This window comes from Rhinatrema bivittatum, chromosome 2, assembly GCF_901001135.1.
Source record: "Rhinatrema bivittatum chromosome 2, aRhiBiv1.1, whole genome shotgun sequence".
Lineage (NCBI taxonomy): Eukaryota > Metazoa > Chordata > Amphibia > Gymnophiona > Rhinatrematidae > Rhinatrema > Rhinatrema bivittatum.
The window spans coordinates 71637185-71653478 of NC_042616.1; the positions used below are offsets into that span (position 1 = coordinate 71637185).

The following is a 16294-nucleotide window of genomic DNA, read 5'->3' on the forward strand; positions in this document are numbered from 1 at the left end:
GACCTTTGCTTACAGACATGCGGGGCAGATTTACCAACAGGAAGGAGTAGGCAAGCACCCAGTGGCGTAGCTACGGGTGGGCCTGGGTGGGCAGTGGCCCATCCACTTTCCATTCAGGCCCACCCAAATTTCTTTGCAAGACTCTGCAGCCAATAAAAAGCAGGCAGCATCAGCAGACACCCAAGGGAGAAAAAAAAATTAATAAAACCAGCTGATGTGTTGCGGCTCCCGGTGTCCCACAGCCCCAGTAATACTTCCCTTTACCTTCTTCCTGCCCCCGCGGGCCAATGGTAAACCTCCTCCCTTCTTCCTGCCCCCGCGGGCCAATGGGAAGCCTCCTTCCTGCCAGTGGGTGGAGGAAACCTCTGATTGGCCAGTGGGGCAGGAAGAAGGGGGGCATCGGGCTGGGAAGAGTGGCAGTGTTCAAGCCACGGGCTGGAAGTGCAGGGCAGGGAGGTGACTGGGGTGTGTGAGACACAGAGTCTGGGCAGGGAAGTGACTGGGGTGTGTGTGAGACACAGACTCTGGGCAGGGAAGTGACTGGGGTGTGTGTGAGAGACAGACAGAGTCTGGGCAGGGAAGTGACGGGTGTGTGTGAGAGAGAGTCAGTCTGGGCAGGGAAGTGACTGGAGTGTGTGTGAGAGACAGACTCTGGGCAGGGAAGTGACTGGGGTGTGTGTGAGAGACAGACTCTGGGCAGGGAAGTGACTGGGGTGTGTGGAAGACAGAGACTGATCGTAGGGTTTAATTGGTGTGTGTGTGCGCAGGGCCGGTGCTTCCATTAGGCAAACTAGGCAGTGGCCTAGGGTGCCACAATTTTTTTTGGGGGGGTTGCAAACTCCCACCAGCACAAGACGTCCTGCGACAAATCCAATACCAAAGGAGGGAGTGCTGTGCTGGAGCTGCTGCCAATACGTAAGCCAGGGGAGGGGTTGCATTACTGAAGGTTCGCCTAGGGTGCCGGCCCTGTGTGTGTGACTTGTGGGCCCTAAAGAAGAGGACAGTAAGGGACAGCTTCAGCAGCTGCTGCTGCTCCTGGTATGTGCCTTCAAGGGAAAGGAGTAGGAGAGTTGCTGGAGAGGGTAAGTAAAAGTGGCATTTTAAGTTTATTTTTCTTGATTGACTGCTATTTTAATTATTGAGTATTATGTGATGTGTCTGCTGTTTTGAAATATTTTATTGATATTTGGACAATGTTTAATAATTTTTATGAGTTTTGTTGGATGTTATTCTGTTCATCAGCTGTTTTGAAACATTTATTAATATAGTTTTAGTTATTTCTGTGTGGGGCTCTATAGCAGCTTGGCTTGTTCTGTTTTCCTAATAGGAGGTGTATTAGTGTTTAGGACCTGATTTAATATTTGAAGTGTTGCCTTTTCATAGATAGGTTGTTATATGTTCCATAATGCAGGTGTAACTTTCTGCAGATTAGTTTCTGTGTATTATTGCAGATCCTGGGACTGTGTGAGGTGCTATATTTCTCTTTCCATTTCTCCAGTTTTGTACTGCATGCAGAGTGGCTTTTTTTTTTGGTTTTCCATTCCAGTTTCTATCTCCATATTTATAATGTGTGGTATTTCTGTACTTTTGTGAAGGTCGGTTCTGGGTGTGTGCCCGAGGTGAGGTATTTTACAATGATGTAGGCATTTGTATCAATCTTATTTGTGGATGCAGAGTGCATGTTTACATGATGATAGCTTAGTAAATGACAGGGCTGGAGAGCCTTTTTCTCCCGTCTACCCAGTTATCCTCTCCACACTGCTAAGGATACATCCCAGCTGTCAGCCAAAGGGTGTGACCACCTTCAAGACATCTCTTTATCCAGAACAGTCTTTTTTCTGTTCTTCCTTTTGTAAAGAAATGGGGATGAATGTCAGGAGCCCCTGGACTCAATTCAGCAAATGTCACCGTCAGAGGAAGACTAAAACTAAATAGTTGAGCCATAGGAAAGGAAAAGAAGTCTTCAAAGATATTTATCTGTTTTATTGATACAGATTAATAAGGCATTTGCTCAATTATGGTAAATATTTTGGTACCAATCACACAAATAACCCACACACACCAACTTGTGTATTCCAGTACACCCCAATGTAAACAAACTTCTCTTATTAATACAGCACACTATCACCACTTATGTAAGACCCTCTATTCACGAGCAGGCAATTATATTATCAACTCGTTTGTCATAGGGGTCTATATTACTTTAATTATCAATCCTCCATCTATTTTTTCTTAATTTTTTAGTTTTTTTTAAAAAGTTACCACAAAAATTATAGGGAAAATCCCAACTGAACAAGTCACATGGGTAATATTAGAACGGATAACTTATCCACGCTGAAAAGGTCCCAGATAACCCGACATGGCCATGTTTCGGACAGCAGTCCTGCTTCAGGGGAAAAGCGGAAACCGATTCAACAATCCATCTTCTTGCGGCGATTTTGTCCGTGCAGATCCTTTTCTCAAAAGCGGGCTGAAATCCAGCCCGCTTTTCCCCTGAAGCAGGACTGCTGTCCGAAACATGGCCATGTCCGGTTATCTGGGACCTTTTCAGCGTGGATAAGTTATCCGTTCTAATATTACCCATGTGACTTGTTCAGTTGGGATTTTCCCTATAATTTTTGTGGTAACTTTTTAAAAAAAACTAAAAAATTAAGAAAACAAAATAGACGGAGGATTGATAATTAAAGTAATATAGATCCCTATGACAAACGAGTTGATAATATAATTGCCTGCTCGTGAATAGAGGGTCTTACATAAGTATATTCGGTGATAGTGTGCTATAAATATTTTGGTACAACAACATTCCAGAGGGTTTTAAAACAGAATACTGTGATGCATGATGAGATATCTGTCTTTATAGTAGACTAGTATATGGTTCTTTGTAAGTTATGGGATACTGCCACTTGAGATCTCTAAGTATAATTGAAATGCTTCCATAACTATATATTAGGTTTATCATTGGTAGCTGCTTGAAGTAATTGAGTTTAAAATATTAAAAGTATAACAGCTGTAGCAGATTATTTAGAAATCTGTTGTCAGGTGTGTGTGTGAAAGTATTTATCAATAAGAATATGAATTCCATGGCTCAGACTTTGTTTAGTGCCCACCCATGTTAACCTTGGGCCCAGCCAAAAATTCATTTCTGGCTACGCCACTGCAAGCACCTATCGGCAGCCGCCCTGCCGGGGCGAGCCACTTGTTTTACGATATCAAGTGCAGCTCCGCATCACTCCACCGTGGTAGTTCCCTTCCTTGTCCCTTTGAAATGCAGACTTTTACAGCCGAGGTAAGCCCCGTGCAGGTGCCGCTTCACTAAGTTTGCTTTAAAATGAATATACTTAACTGTTAAATTTTTACAGCATAAGGTCATGGGTTTGATTCCCAAATATGCCTTATGAACAATACATTTCTTTTTAAATTAAAATTTAGGTTTCTAAACACCTCTTATTTGAACTCGATCGCAGCCACCTCTCCATGACAGACTTGTCTAGTGAAGCATGTGTCTGCTACATTTACTACATTGTAAGTAGTCGGGTAAGTTTTGGTTTTTTTTTCAACCTTTTACATATAGTTGTTTTGTAATTTTTATTTGAAGTATTGAGGAGGGTCACAGGCTCTTCCTCCTGATGAAGCCATTAATGCCTTTGTCCAGGAATGATTAGCTTCTTACAATGAATCTTTCCCTGACCCTGGATGTTGAATAGTTTTGAACAAGAAAAAGAAGTTGAGTATTTTCCAGCTATGAGGGACTGAGTGCTTTTCTGCATAGAACACACAATTCCATTTTCACTGAAAGGACGCCAACCCTGAACATGAGTGGTTAGCAGTATCTCCTGAATTGAGGAAATGCTTTCATGGATTATGCACATTTTAATAATTAAGAGTACGTTGTACAGGCTTTATGATTTATGGTATTTTCTATAAATGTCATTATAAAAAGTAAAAAAAAAAAAACAACTTATAACACTTGTAATATTCTAACACATGAGTGTTATGTATTGTGATTAATGCATGGACACTTAAATCTTTATATCTACCTAAGGTGAGCGCACACGCTTCTAAAAATTATTCGAACTCCCCCAGCCCCCCACACACAAACACATGCTTGTAAAAGTATTCGACCCCCAAAAAGTCAGGTGTGTGGATTACAAATGACATATACATTGTTCCATACAGAATGTTTATTGCATACCAGTATGTGCTTAAAGTAAAATTTCAAAGTCACAATTCTTTATTTCTCTGCATTTTTTGTAAAATAAAATTAACACAGAAAAATGCTGCTTGCATAAAAGTATTCAACCCCTGTGCTGTGAAACTCCAAGTTTACACAGATGAAAGATACTTCCCTAACAACTGACCCCTAACCAGTGAATCATTAAAAAAAGGTCAGCTTTTCTGGATAAAGATCCCCTAATTTGAATACTGTTGGTCAGACTGTGAAAATGAAGACCAAAGAGCTTTCTAAGAAAATTAAAGATAAAGTTATAGGCATGCACAAGGTAAGAAAGCGCTATAAAATATCCACGTGCTTGGATATCCCAGTGAGCACTGCTGGATCAATTGTGAGGAAATGGAAGCTGCATCATACCACTGCCTAGACAAGGCAGCCCCTCAAAACTCAGCATCAGAGCAAGGAGACAACTTGTGAGGGAAGCCACAGAGGGGCCAACAATCACTTTCAAGGAGCTACAGAGTTCAGTGGCTGAGACTGGAGTGGAGGTGCCACCAGTCAATCATATCAAGAGCCCTGCATTCAACTGGCCTGCATGGGAGGGTTGCTGGAAAGAAGCCATTACTGAAGAAAAACCACAAAGCACATCTGTAAACCATACAATCCTACTAAAAAGACTGATTGAAATAGGGCTTCAAAACAAAACAATTGAATGGTTCAGATCCTACTTAAGCTATAGATTTTTTCAGGTAGAGATAAAGAACACAACATCGGACAAAACTGAACTAAAAACAAGAGTACCCCAAGGATCAGTACTTTCGGCGACACTAACATCTACCTGCTACCTCCTAGCAGGACTAGGTGTAACATTACCTATACTCGTGGACGACATTCAACTAATTTTACCCATAGATGAAACAATCGAAAAAACATTAAACCTAGCAATGATGTACCTAGATATAATTAAACAACTGCTAAACCAAATGGAGCTAGTGATCAGTATCGAAAAAACTGAATTTATACACCTCGAACGAAAAAACATTGAGTTGATTCAAAACCCCATCACACTTAAAAATGATCAGATAGTGGACCTAACTGATAAAGCTCCAAACCTAGGAGTAATAATTGACACAGAACTCAGCCTAAAGCATCACATATCACTGAAAGTTAGAGAATGCTATGCCAAACTCATGGTCCTCTGGAGGCTAAAAGCCTTGCTAACCCAAGCACACTTTCGAACAGTGCTACAGGCACTTATCTTTGCTAGCACAGATTACTGTAACACACTTTTTCTAGGATTACCATACTCAACAATAAGACCACTACAAATCTTACAAAACTCTGCTGCGAAAATGGTGAATAAGAAAGATAATAAAACACCAACTCACAGCATAAAGTCACCTAGACATGTAAGTGCATTTTTTATTACTTTTAATGTTAGAGAAACTCAGTGTAAAATACAATACCTGTTTGATTACCTTATCATTCAGATGAATGAACTGGATCCATGTCACTTACCATATACATTATTTTATGAAAAATTGTAACCGAAACCTTATGGGCACTCTTGTTAGAATAGTATACACAAATTTAAATATTTGTGCCTCCCTGTAAACAGTCGTGATGATACATAACTAAAGGACAGTATAGAAAAGGTTTTAAATAAAAAAAATAAATCTGGATTTTGCCAGAAAGCATAAGAGTGATGCAGCTAAAATGTAGGATAAGGTTTTGTGGTCACATAAGACAAAAATGGAGCTTTTCTGGCCAAAATTCAAAACACTAAGTGCACAAAACTAACACTGCTCATTCTTCAGCAAACACCATCCCAACAGTAAAGCATGGGGATGGCAGCATCATATTCTGGGGATGCTTTTCTTCAGCGGGGACTTAGTCATCCTGTTAAAATTGAAGGACACCTGGATGGTGCAACATACAGGGAGATACTGCAAAACAACCTGTTTCAATCTGCTAAAGAACTAAAACTTGGGAGAAAGTTAATCTTTCAGCAGGACAATGATCCCAAGCATGTGGTCCAAGCAATACAGGAGTGGCTGAACAACAAAAAGGTGAATCTTCTACAATGGCCAAGTCAAAGTCCAAATCTCAATCCAATCAAGAATCTGTGACACTATTTGAAAACTGCAGTCCATAAGCGTCATCCAATCAACCTGAACAACTTGGAGTAAATCTGCCAGGAGGAATGGGCAAAAATTGTGGAAAGCTGGTAGAAACTTACCCCAACAGACTTAAAGCTGTTATTGCAGCAAAGGGTGGTTCTACCAAAGAACTAATCTAAAGAGGTTGAATGCTTATGCAAACAGCATTTTTTAGTTTTTAATTTTTATAATCAATAAAATTATTTATTAAAAAATTTCAGTTTCAATTTTAATTTTACCAAAAATGCAGAGAAATAATGATGTTGAAAACTTACTTTGAGCAAACTGGCTTGCAATAAACACTCTGGAACAATCTGTGTAAGTGTCAATTGTAATCCACACAAATCTGACTTTGCAGGGGGGGGGGGGGGGGGGTGTCAAATACTTTTGCAATTGAAAGTGTGTGTGTGTGTAATATACATACACATATACAAAAATATGAATCTTTTATTGAGACCACTACCTTTTTAAAATAAAAATAATTCCTCATTACTGCATTAGTTTGTGCAACATTTGTACTTCACATCTGTCTGTGTGATATCGGCATAGGTTTATCACGGACAGCAGCACCCCTGATTCACTTAGACTGAGAATAGTAGGAGTGGTCAAAAGTTATGCCCACTAAATCTCTCTTCAAGAATGAAATGCCATCAGTGTGAAAGAAGCAGATCATCCGAGTTGTGTTTTAACAGGTAACAGATCTGTTCTTGGGCAGGGGAGGCTAGGACTGCTGATTGTTTAACTTTACATGGAATCTTTAAACATAATTCAGAAATAAGCAAAATACTTGGGGTAAAAAAAAAAAGTTTTTTTGAATTTGCCTAAATTCTGTATGGGGACAGATTCACATTTTTTTTCTTTAAACTCTTGAGTTATAAACCAATAAGGCTCTCATGGGAGCACATGGGAGAGTTGGTATCTACCCAAGGGGGTTATTTTCCAAAGGCTTATCGCACGCAATACTGCTGTTCCACGTGCAATAAGCCTCTATCGCATGCAAAAAGGCCCTTTTCGCGGGCGATAATATGCAAATTAAATTGGGGCGGAGTCTGCGGTGGCTTCGCTGCCGGCGATGTTACTAACATTGTCGGCAGACCGCAGCTGCCGAAATCTCACCACCATGGTGCAAAAGCTGTGGGCTTTTGCAGGCCCGCCTCCCGCCCTCGCAGGATTCATCATTCTGCACTCTATATGCAGTTGGTGAATCAGTGCACCTACACCAAAGGAGCTGAGTAAGAAACTCAGCCAAAGAGGAAGTGGCACACTCTCTCCGCTAAGTTTAACTTCTGGATCTTGTGCAGAAGAACCATTCAAGCAAGTTAATAGTTTATAAAATAGCAACCCTCCCCCTCCCCCCTTTGTCTATGAGTTTTGGTTCATGTTAAAATGGGTTTATTTTAATGGTTGCCTTAGGGTGATTTTTACCTTGCTTTGTGACAAGCATCATATTGCCCTGCTATACTTGGGGGGAGCACTTTCAAGACATAGGACAACACATTCCAGTGAAAAAATCAATTTAAAAAAATCTCACCTGAATGTTCTTCTCACAGTCTGTCTGATGATGTAACAGCAGTTCACTTTCCAGAAGGAATCTCTTCCCACATTTATCACAGATTTGCATCCTACTGTGGGTGACATTCATATGCTTCTCCAGGTACCACCTATTGTTAAATACTCTGGGGCATTTCTTGCAGGGGTGATGCTGCTTCTCTTCCAGTTTAACTTTCTGGCCCATCCCATCTTGTTTCTTTTTCCCCTTTCTGCCCCGTTGACTCTCCATTGTTTTTGTGCCCCCCTGAGACTTGGCAGCAATGGATGCTTTGGTGGATCTGGATGATCTGGTTCCTCTATGGGGAAGCATCAGCTTGTCCTTTCTAACCTCTGATGCCTCTTCATCATCCTCTTCTTCATCTTCATCCTCCTCCTCTTCACTTGATTCATCCATTTCTTCCTCACTGTGCTCATCATCCTCTTCCCCAACATCTGCATCTTCATCATCATCTTCCCCCTCCTCTTCCTCATTTTCATCTTCCTCCGAATCATGATCGTCAATAACAGTAGTAAGCTCATTAGGTGAAGGTTTTCCATCCATCCCCTTTGAAACGTTTAAGGTCTGGTTGTTTAAATTGACCTCCACAATGATCTGCTCACGATTATAAGAGCTCTGATTCTCCGTGTCTTCTTCGGAGTCGGCACCTTCAGTCTTGCAGACTGTTGGTTCACTGTTTTTTTCCTCTTTAAAATATTGCTTTGGCAATACTGCAGGGAGGTGCTGTTTGGCAACACTATCTTCTACGCGTACAGAGTAAGGGTCATTCCCTTCTCGAGCGTAGATCTTTGCATGAGGCGTATCCACCTCTTGCTTGATCTCACAGTAGTACTGCGAGGGAACTGTGCTGGTTCCTCTGTTGTCCTGCGTGGCCATTTCACTAGCCATTGTTAAGTTTAATGACCTGCTGTTGATCAGATCCTGGCAAGAGGCTGCAATGTCGCTCATCTGGAGGACCACTGCAGCATTCAGCACATCCTGCACATTGCCAGCATTGACTAGCAGCTTGGAAGTGTATATGAAGTTCAGAATCTGCTGCAGGCCTTGGGAAGTCAGCGCCTCCAAAGATAACTCCACCCGCTGGAGCTGCTTGTTCTGGGTGAAGAGGGAGTGAAAGAATTGGCTGTAAGCCGCAAGCACCCCCTTGTGAGCAGGGAAAATGTTTTTTCTGCTGGACCAAGGCAATGTCTACATCACACAGATCTGGCTGAAACAGGCGCTGCTCGTTCAGTCTGTCCATCAAACACGTGAAGTGGAGGGCAACATCCTCCACTAGAGAGTACTCAGTGGAAGGGTAGTCAGTTGTTTTTTCAACTATCAGCTGTGGAGAAAGGAAAGAAAATATTATGTATTTTTATTTTAATTGCAGCTTTTACCACCATGTTACTTAGACATGACAAAATGCATGTTCTGAGAAACGGATTTCATATTTGAGGGCTTGTCTTCCCCCTGCCACATGTTACTTCAAATCAGTTTTTGTTGAATTCAAAATGCTGCATACAGTATTCATTTTTTAAATAGGGATAGATTTCATATTGTCAATATGCTTAACGCTGCACTGCACTTTAGTTTATTCATTTCTGGAAACATGTTTAGCAATGCATAAAAATATTTGTTTATTCATTCACATTTTTTTACAATATGCTCAAAGCAAGGTACACTAAGATTCACAGCCAAATAAAAGCAAATAAAACCATAAATCCCAATAAATAAAATTAAAAACAAATCATAAAACATACTAAAACCATAGTTCAATCCATCATACTTTACCTCTCATAAAGAGTCATGCAATGTTCTCAGGGCCTAATCTATAATTAACAGTATTAACCGAAAATATTTAATTTTAAGTTTTTTTTAATCTACCGACATTCATAGGTACATCATGCCGGTTTACAAGTAACAAGGTTAACCGGAAAGAAATAGTTACAAATAACTGGAACTGTAGTAACAAGAGTTAAAGGAGGTTAAAGGATTTCAGAGGAAAGTGTAAATACAGAAAATTAACAGTATGAGAACATGACTAACAAAATATTGGGGAGAGGGGAAAACCAGATGCACGGTTGCAAAATATTCACAAGTGGACAAAAAAAGTGAATAAAGGATAAAACAGCTAAAAGTAGGTATAAAATATAAAACAAAGCCAAAAAGGCTGTACTTGTTTTCAAGCAGGGCTGCCAGATTTTCAGAATTGACAAGTTAGAACCCTTGACAATGGGTGGCCCAGGGAGTGAAAGATAGACTGGGATAACTCTCACACTCTTCCCCAGCACTCACAAAGGAGCTTCTGAGCAATATTTCTGCACCACCAGAGGCAGCAGCCCCCAGCAAGTACAGCCTACCCAAGCCGAGCAGGAATACCACAAACAGTAACTTGGAAGGATTTGTTTGGCTACTCACCAGAGCTCTTTGGCTAACTGTAAATTGGGTGCACATACAAAACTGGAACCCTAGAACAATTTCTCTTTCCGACAGGGACAAGAAATATACAGCCAAAATAAGGCTTGCCTACATAATACCAGGGTGCACGAGAAGCATTTTTCAAGCTGTCCACCTAGATGGAAAGTCCACAGGAAAAGAACCTGCGTGATTTGAAAACTGCTAAGGGTACAAAGTACTTTTATACCTGGCTTTTTGTGCAGGTAAAAAAAAAAAAATTTATGTTGAAACAGATATAGATTGGAGGGCAAAAAAAAACAGAAAAAAATCTGTTATTTTCAATCTTGCCCAAACCCATTTCTGGGAATGCCTTCAGCTTTGCTAAAATATGCACATTGTGGAACCCTGCATGTACTTCTAGCCAGATTAAGTGAGGGAAATTCTCAGACAGACAATTTATCCAAGCCAATGGCTTTACCAGGGTGACAGTTCCTTTAGGCAAAAACAGTGTTATGGGGTTTAGGCAATCACTGAGAAGTGGTGCATGAAACATAAGAGTGCTCAAGAAAATGAAAGGCTGGACTATAATCCAATCCACTGTGATTCTTTTGGCAACTAGCATATTTTCTATGAAATCCTTGAAATTATATATAATCTTTTATATATACACACACACACAAAACTGAATGCCAACATCAGTGAACAGAGTACAACAAAAAACTGTACTGAGCACAAAAAAAAAAAAAATTTGAACAGATCACCCCTATCCTAAAACCTCTGTAATGGCTCCCAACACCCTAATATGCTAAGTTCAAAAATCCCGTTTGCTACGCTCTCTACCTCAAGTCCGCATAACTGTCCTGACACCAAAGGCACTGTTGTCCTCAAGTACCGGAGAGCTAGCCTGCTCTGGTTCCCTTCCAACCCTGTGAAAATGTCCTCTTAACGACATCAGACCTGCATCCAACCCTAGCTTTCAGAAAATGACTAAACCTCTGAGGTAACCTTTGGACTAGAAGATGGACTATGGTCTGCCTCGCAAGGTGTGCCCCACTGAGCCCCTAAGAAGCCTACAGATATGCAGGAGCTACCACACTCACTTTTATTGCTATACCCCATGCTAAAACTCAAGTATCCTTACCTAGATGAAACCTAGGAACTACTTTGTACCTTACCTTCTCCTCAGCATAACCTGGGAACTTTTCAGTTGTGGTTACCCTGAGATGGCTGATGGGGTGGAATAGGAGGAAGGGATGGAATAATATATATTCGTTTTCTCTCTTCCACTCCACTCCAAATCAAGCAACACTTTCTCTTTCTCCTGCAGACTGCTATCCACACAGTCTCCATGCCCATCCCCCCCCCCACACACCTCCAGAGATGACCCCAGCACACTTCCCCTCTCTCTCTGAAAATCCTATTGTAACAGTACAAATAAAATTGTACCTAGACTCCAGACTACCAAACTCTTCTTGGTGAGAACAACCGTCGGAAAGCATGACGTTTTAAGTTCCACTGTACCAGACATAACCCACCTTTAGTAATCGGCATAAAATTGTGTGAGATGCGTTACTTCTGACACCACGGGGCCGAAATCTGAATGCTGTGACTCTTTAAGAGCTGTAGAGTTACTAACTAGCACTGAGAACGTGCACACAGTATGCAGATACCGCTAGCCCAAGATGGAAGGGAATGTGCTTGGTGCAATGCCTAGAAGTTGGTTTGTTTGTAATTAAGGGTTAATGCACGCCAAGGACTTCAGGTTGCCTAGTGTCAGTGAGGCTGGAAGATTTGTCAGCTAAGCGAACTTGGGTTTGTTTCCCACCCCCCCCAGGAGAGACTCAGCGCATAAAGGGACAACTCCCCCTCACCCCCATTCTGTGCTTCAGTGGCAATTGTAGGACAAATGAAACCTGACCAGGAACAATATAGAAGAGCACCAAAACCGCTCCATATTGCTTTATTTCTGTAATCTGTAATTTTATTTTACCATTATTTTGTAATTGTTTTTCTCTTCCCCATTTTATTTTAATCATTCTGGGGTAGACAGAAAAATGGTTAACGTTGGAATAAGACAGACAGACATATGTGGCTAACTTAGACGCTGCATTCAGTGGCAGGGCTAAGCCTCCAAATATATGTATATTTATCTCCACTTAGCCATGAGGTCTAACTTAGCCACATAACTCATGTGGCTAAGACTGAATAGCGCTAGTTAGCCACATAACTAACTCGTTCCATCCGATCCGCCCACTACACGCCCACAATTTATGCGGGTTAGTGGCAGCTGCTTAATTTCAGTGCATATTCAACGGCCACTACTTAAACCACATCAGCTATACTTTGAAGTGGCTGAAAGGCAGAATATAGTTAAATACATAAAAATGCTGAACGCATTTTCAATATTGACCTCTCTATGTATTACTTTGGCAAAACATGCAATTGTTGTGCTAATGTTATCTGAATCTGAATCAATTGAGCTGGGACACTGGTTCCTGGACGTGCAAGGACTTGCTATAGACATGGGGTGTCCAACTTCTAGTACCTGAGTGCCTCAAACTGGTCTGGTTTTCAGGATTTCCACAATGAACATACATAAGAAAGATATGTATGCAATTGAGGCAGTGTGCATGGAAATTTATCTCATTTCATATTAATTAGCGTTATCCTGAACCCCTGACTGGTGCACAACCTTCAAGCACTAGATTTGGACGCCCCTGCCATAGCAGGGATAGGCAACTCTGATTCTCGAGTGCCACAAACAGGTTTGGTTTTCAGGATATCCACAATGAATATGCATGAGAGAGATTTGCATGCTCTGCCTCAATTTCAAGCACATATATCCAGTACCTTGCGCATATTCATTGTGGAAATCCTGAAAACCAAACAGATTTGTGGCGCTCGAAGAAAAGAGTAGCCTATCCCAGGCTTAGAGCAACAGTGCATTCCAGCATGCTTTGCAAATTGCAAGTGAACTCAATTATACAAATCTGTGAACCATTAATACATGTGCTCTGTGAGCAAGTTATCCATTCATTTCTAGTAAAACTGAATGACTTCACAGGCTAACAAGCTGTGCATCTGCATTATTTATGCTAGGTTAGTGACAAATTGAAAGCATTTGACTCGGTGGCATTGCAAGGGTCAGATTTTGCATAGATACAAAGAACAAGGTAACAGACAAAAAAAAAATGCTTACACTTGTAGGACTTCTTCACCCCGAGATTAGGAAAGTATAAGGTAAGGAAATCACTCTGTTTTCTGATACTTAACAGTGCCGCAAATCGACATGTGGGTACTATTGCACCTGTCATGCAGCCAAGTGCTATTAACAAGTTAAGGTAACAAAACAGGAAGCCCACCTTTATTGCCTATACATATTGGTCGAAAACTACAATTTCTTGCTTCTGTTCTCTCAGATTATTCCTTCTCACAATCCATTCCCCTTTCTTTCCCACCTCCTCCTCTGTAGCTTTTTTTTTTTAACCTCTCTCAGATCTTACCATGCACCTCATCTTCCTCTCTTTGCTCCGAGTCCCAGGTTTTCTTCTCCTAGGACAAGCAGGATGGTAGCCCTCACATGTGGGTAACATCCTCCCAACATCCACCCAGCATGCCACTATCCACGCGTCTGCGTGGGGCTCCTTTTCAGTCTTTTTCCATGAAGTGTCTGCCTCGTGGTAGTGGAGCTCTGCTCTTTCATTCATTTTTACAAAGGTTTTGTCATCTTTTCGGTGGTTTCTGCGCTGGGTCCTTCTTCCACCAATCGGTGTCCTTCCTGCTGCACGGTAGGGTTTGTTTTTCCCCTTGTTGCAGTCAATTCCCGGTGTGTCGCTTTCCAGGGGCCACCGGCCATCGACCACTCGCCGGCTATTTTTTTATGGCATTGTCCAGTTTTCAACTATGCCCCCAGTGCCCGTGAACCATGTTTATCACTGATCTGCATGAGGTTTGTATCTTCTGCTGGGGGCATTGTACGATGTCCGGGGGGGGGGGGGGGGGGGGTGCACTATCTGCAACCAGATGACCCCTCAAAGGCCACTGCTGCCGGCTGGATAAGATATAAAAAAACCTTTTGGGTCCAAAAGGTCTGATCTATCTACTCCAGCATCAGGGGAGTCGACATCGGGGGGGGGGGGAGCCACTAGATACGCTGTCCTTCTCCACTCCTCCATCGGGACCCTCTCAAGAGAGCAGCTGGAGATAGACCATCTCCACTGTCCTCACATTCCAAGACATTGGGATCTTCGCCTTCCTCGGTGCCGGGGAAGGCCTGGGCCGAGCACCAAGAGAAGTCCCACAAGCATAGTCAGCAGTCACAGTCTCTACAGGGCACCTGTGGCTGCCGTGCTGGCACTGAAGCGACACCATAGAGAGGAGGCCTCTGCCTCTTAGTCCTGGAAGTCCCAGGCGTTCCCCACCGGTGTCTGTGTTGAACACTGAGCCTCCTTCTCTTCTTGGTGGCGGTCACTTTCATGTGCAGGGTTAGTGAGCTTCAGGCTTTGGTTACGTATCTGCCTTACATGAAATTCTTTCATGATAGGATAATTACGCAGAACCACAATAAGTTCCTGCCTAAGGTGGTGACTGATTTTCATCTCAAATCCTTCCCTTCTTTCCGAGGCCTCATTCACACCATGGCAAATGGGCACTGCACAGTTTGGACTGCAAGAGGGCCTTAGCCTATCTAGAACGAACAGCAGGCCAAAGACAGTCCACACAACTCTTCATATCCTTCGATAAAAACAGATTGTATGTTGTGGTGAGCAAGCAAACTCTGTCCAGCTGGTTGGCGGATTGTATCTCCTTCTGCTATGTGCAAGTGGGCCTTCAGCTTGGAGGCTGTGTCAAGGCTCATTGTGTGAGGGCTATGACTACGTCGGTAGCCCATTTGCAGGTGGTTCCCATCGCTGAAATCTGCAGGGCTGTGATGTGGAGTTCCTTACACATGTTTGCTGTCTACTAGTGCTTGCACAAGGATGGTAGACACGCCAGTAGCTTTGGCCAATCTGTCCATCGCAATCTCTTCCTCTTGAACCCAGTTCAAGCTGCCTCCCTCTGTTACCAACAGCACTATAGTTTCTTGTGTCCATTGGCACCCAGTTAGGAGGTGGTGGTCATTGTATCTGGGAGCAGTCTGTAGCTTGGTATTCACCCACATGTGAGGACTACCATACTGCTTGTCCTAGGAGAAAGAGTTGCTTACCTGTAATAGGTATTCTCCTAGGACAGCAGGTTATTAGTTCTTAGGAAACCTGCCTGCCACCCCGCAAACAGGCCAATACAGTAAAAGTCGCGGGAGAGCGGGCTCAGCGCGCGCACAGGCCTCTCTCTTGTGCGCGCGATTCACTAATTTATTTAAATTAGGGCCTGCGGCAAAAAGAGGCGCTAGGGACACTAGTGCGTCCCTAGCGCCTCATTTTGGACAGGAGCGGTGGCTGTCAGCGGATTTGACAGCCAACGCTCAATTTTGCCAGTGTCGGATCTCGAGCCCGCTGACACCCACGGGTTCGGATGCCGGCAAAATTGAGCGTTCGGTTTTCAACCCACAAGCCGCGGGCCCATTTCAATTTTTTTTTTTTTTAATTTTTAACTTTCGGGACCTCCGACTTAAAATATCGCCATGATATAAGTCGGAGGGTGCATAGAAAATCAGTTTTTACTGCTTTTCTGTGCACTTCCTCGGCGCCGGCAGAAATTAACGCCTACCTTTGGGTAGGTGCTAATTTCTTAAAGTAAAATGTGCGGCTTGGCTGCACATTTTACTTACTGTATTGCGTGCGAATACCTAATAGGGTCATCAACATGCTATTACCCCTTACTGATTAAGGGGTAAAGCTAGCGTGTCGAAAACGCGCGTCCAATCGCGGGTTAACAGTGCACTCCGCCGGATCGCACTGTACTGGCCTGAGAGTTGGATTCTCCTGCATTTGTTTGCTTTATTTTTTTTCACTTGTGAATTCTATGTTACGAGACTGAAGAGAGCCCTCGCGTGGACATGCGGATAGTGGCATGCTAGGCATGCTCAGCGTGCCAGTC

At 42.6% G+C, this 16294-nt stretch overlaps 1 protein-coding gene across 1 annotated transcript in view; it reads right to left on the minus strand.

Annotated features, from left to right (window-relative positions):
- ZBTB47 (zinc finger and BTB domain containing 47) overlaps nucleotides 1-16294 on the minus strand; it is a 272445-nt gene that overhangs the window by 56050 nt on the left and 200101 nt on the right. The window contains 2 exon segments of the mRNA XM_029588335.1: nucleotides 7862-9046; nucleotides 9048-9200. Of these exon segments, the coding sequence (XP_029444195.1) occupies nucleotides 7862-9046; nucleotides 9048-9119 (1257 nt within the window). The 5' untranslated portion in view covers nucleotides 9120-9200.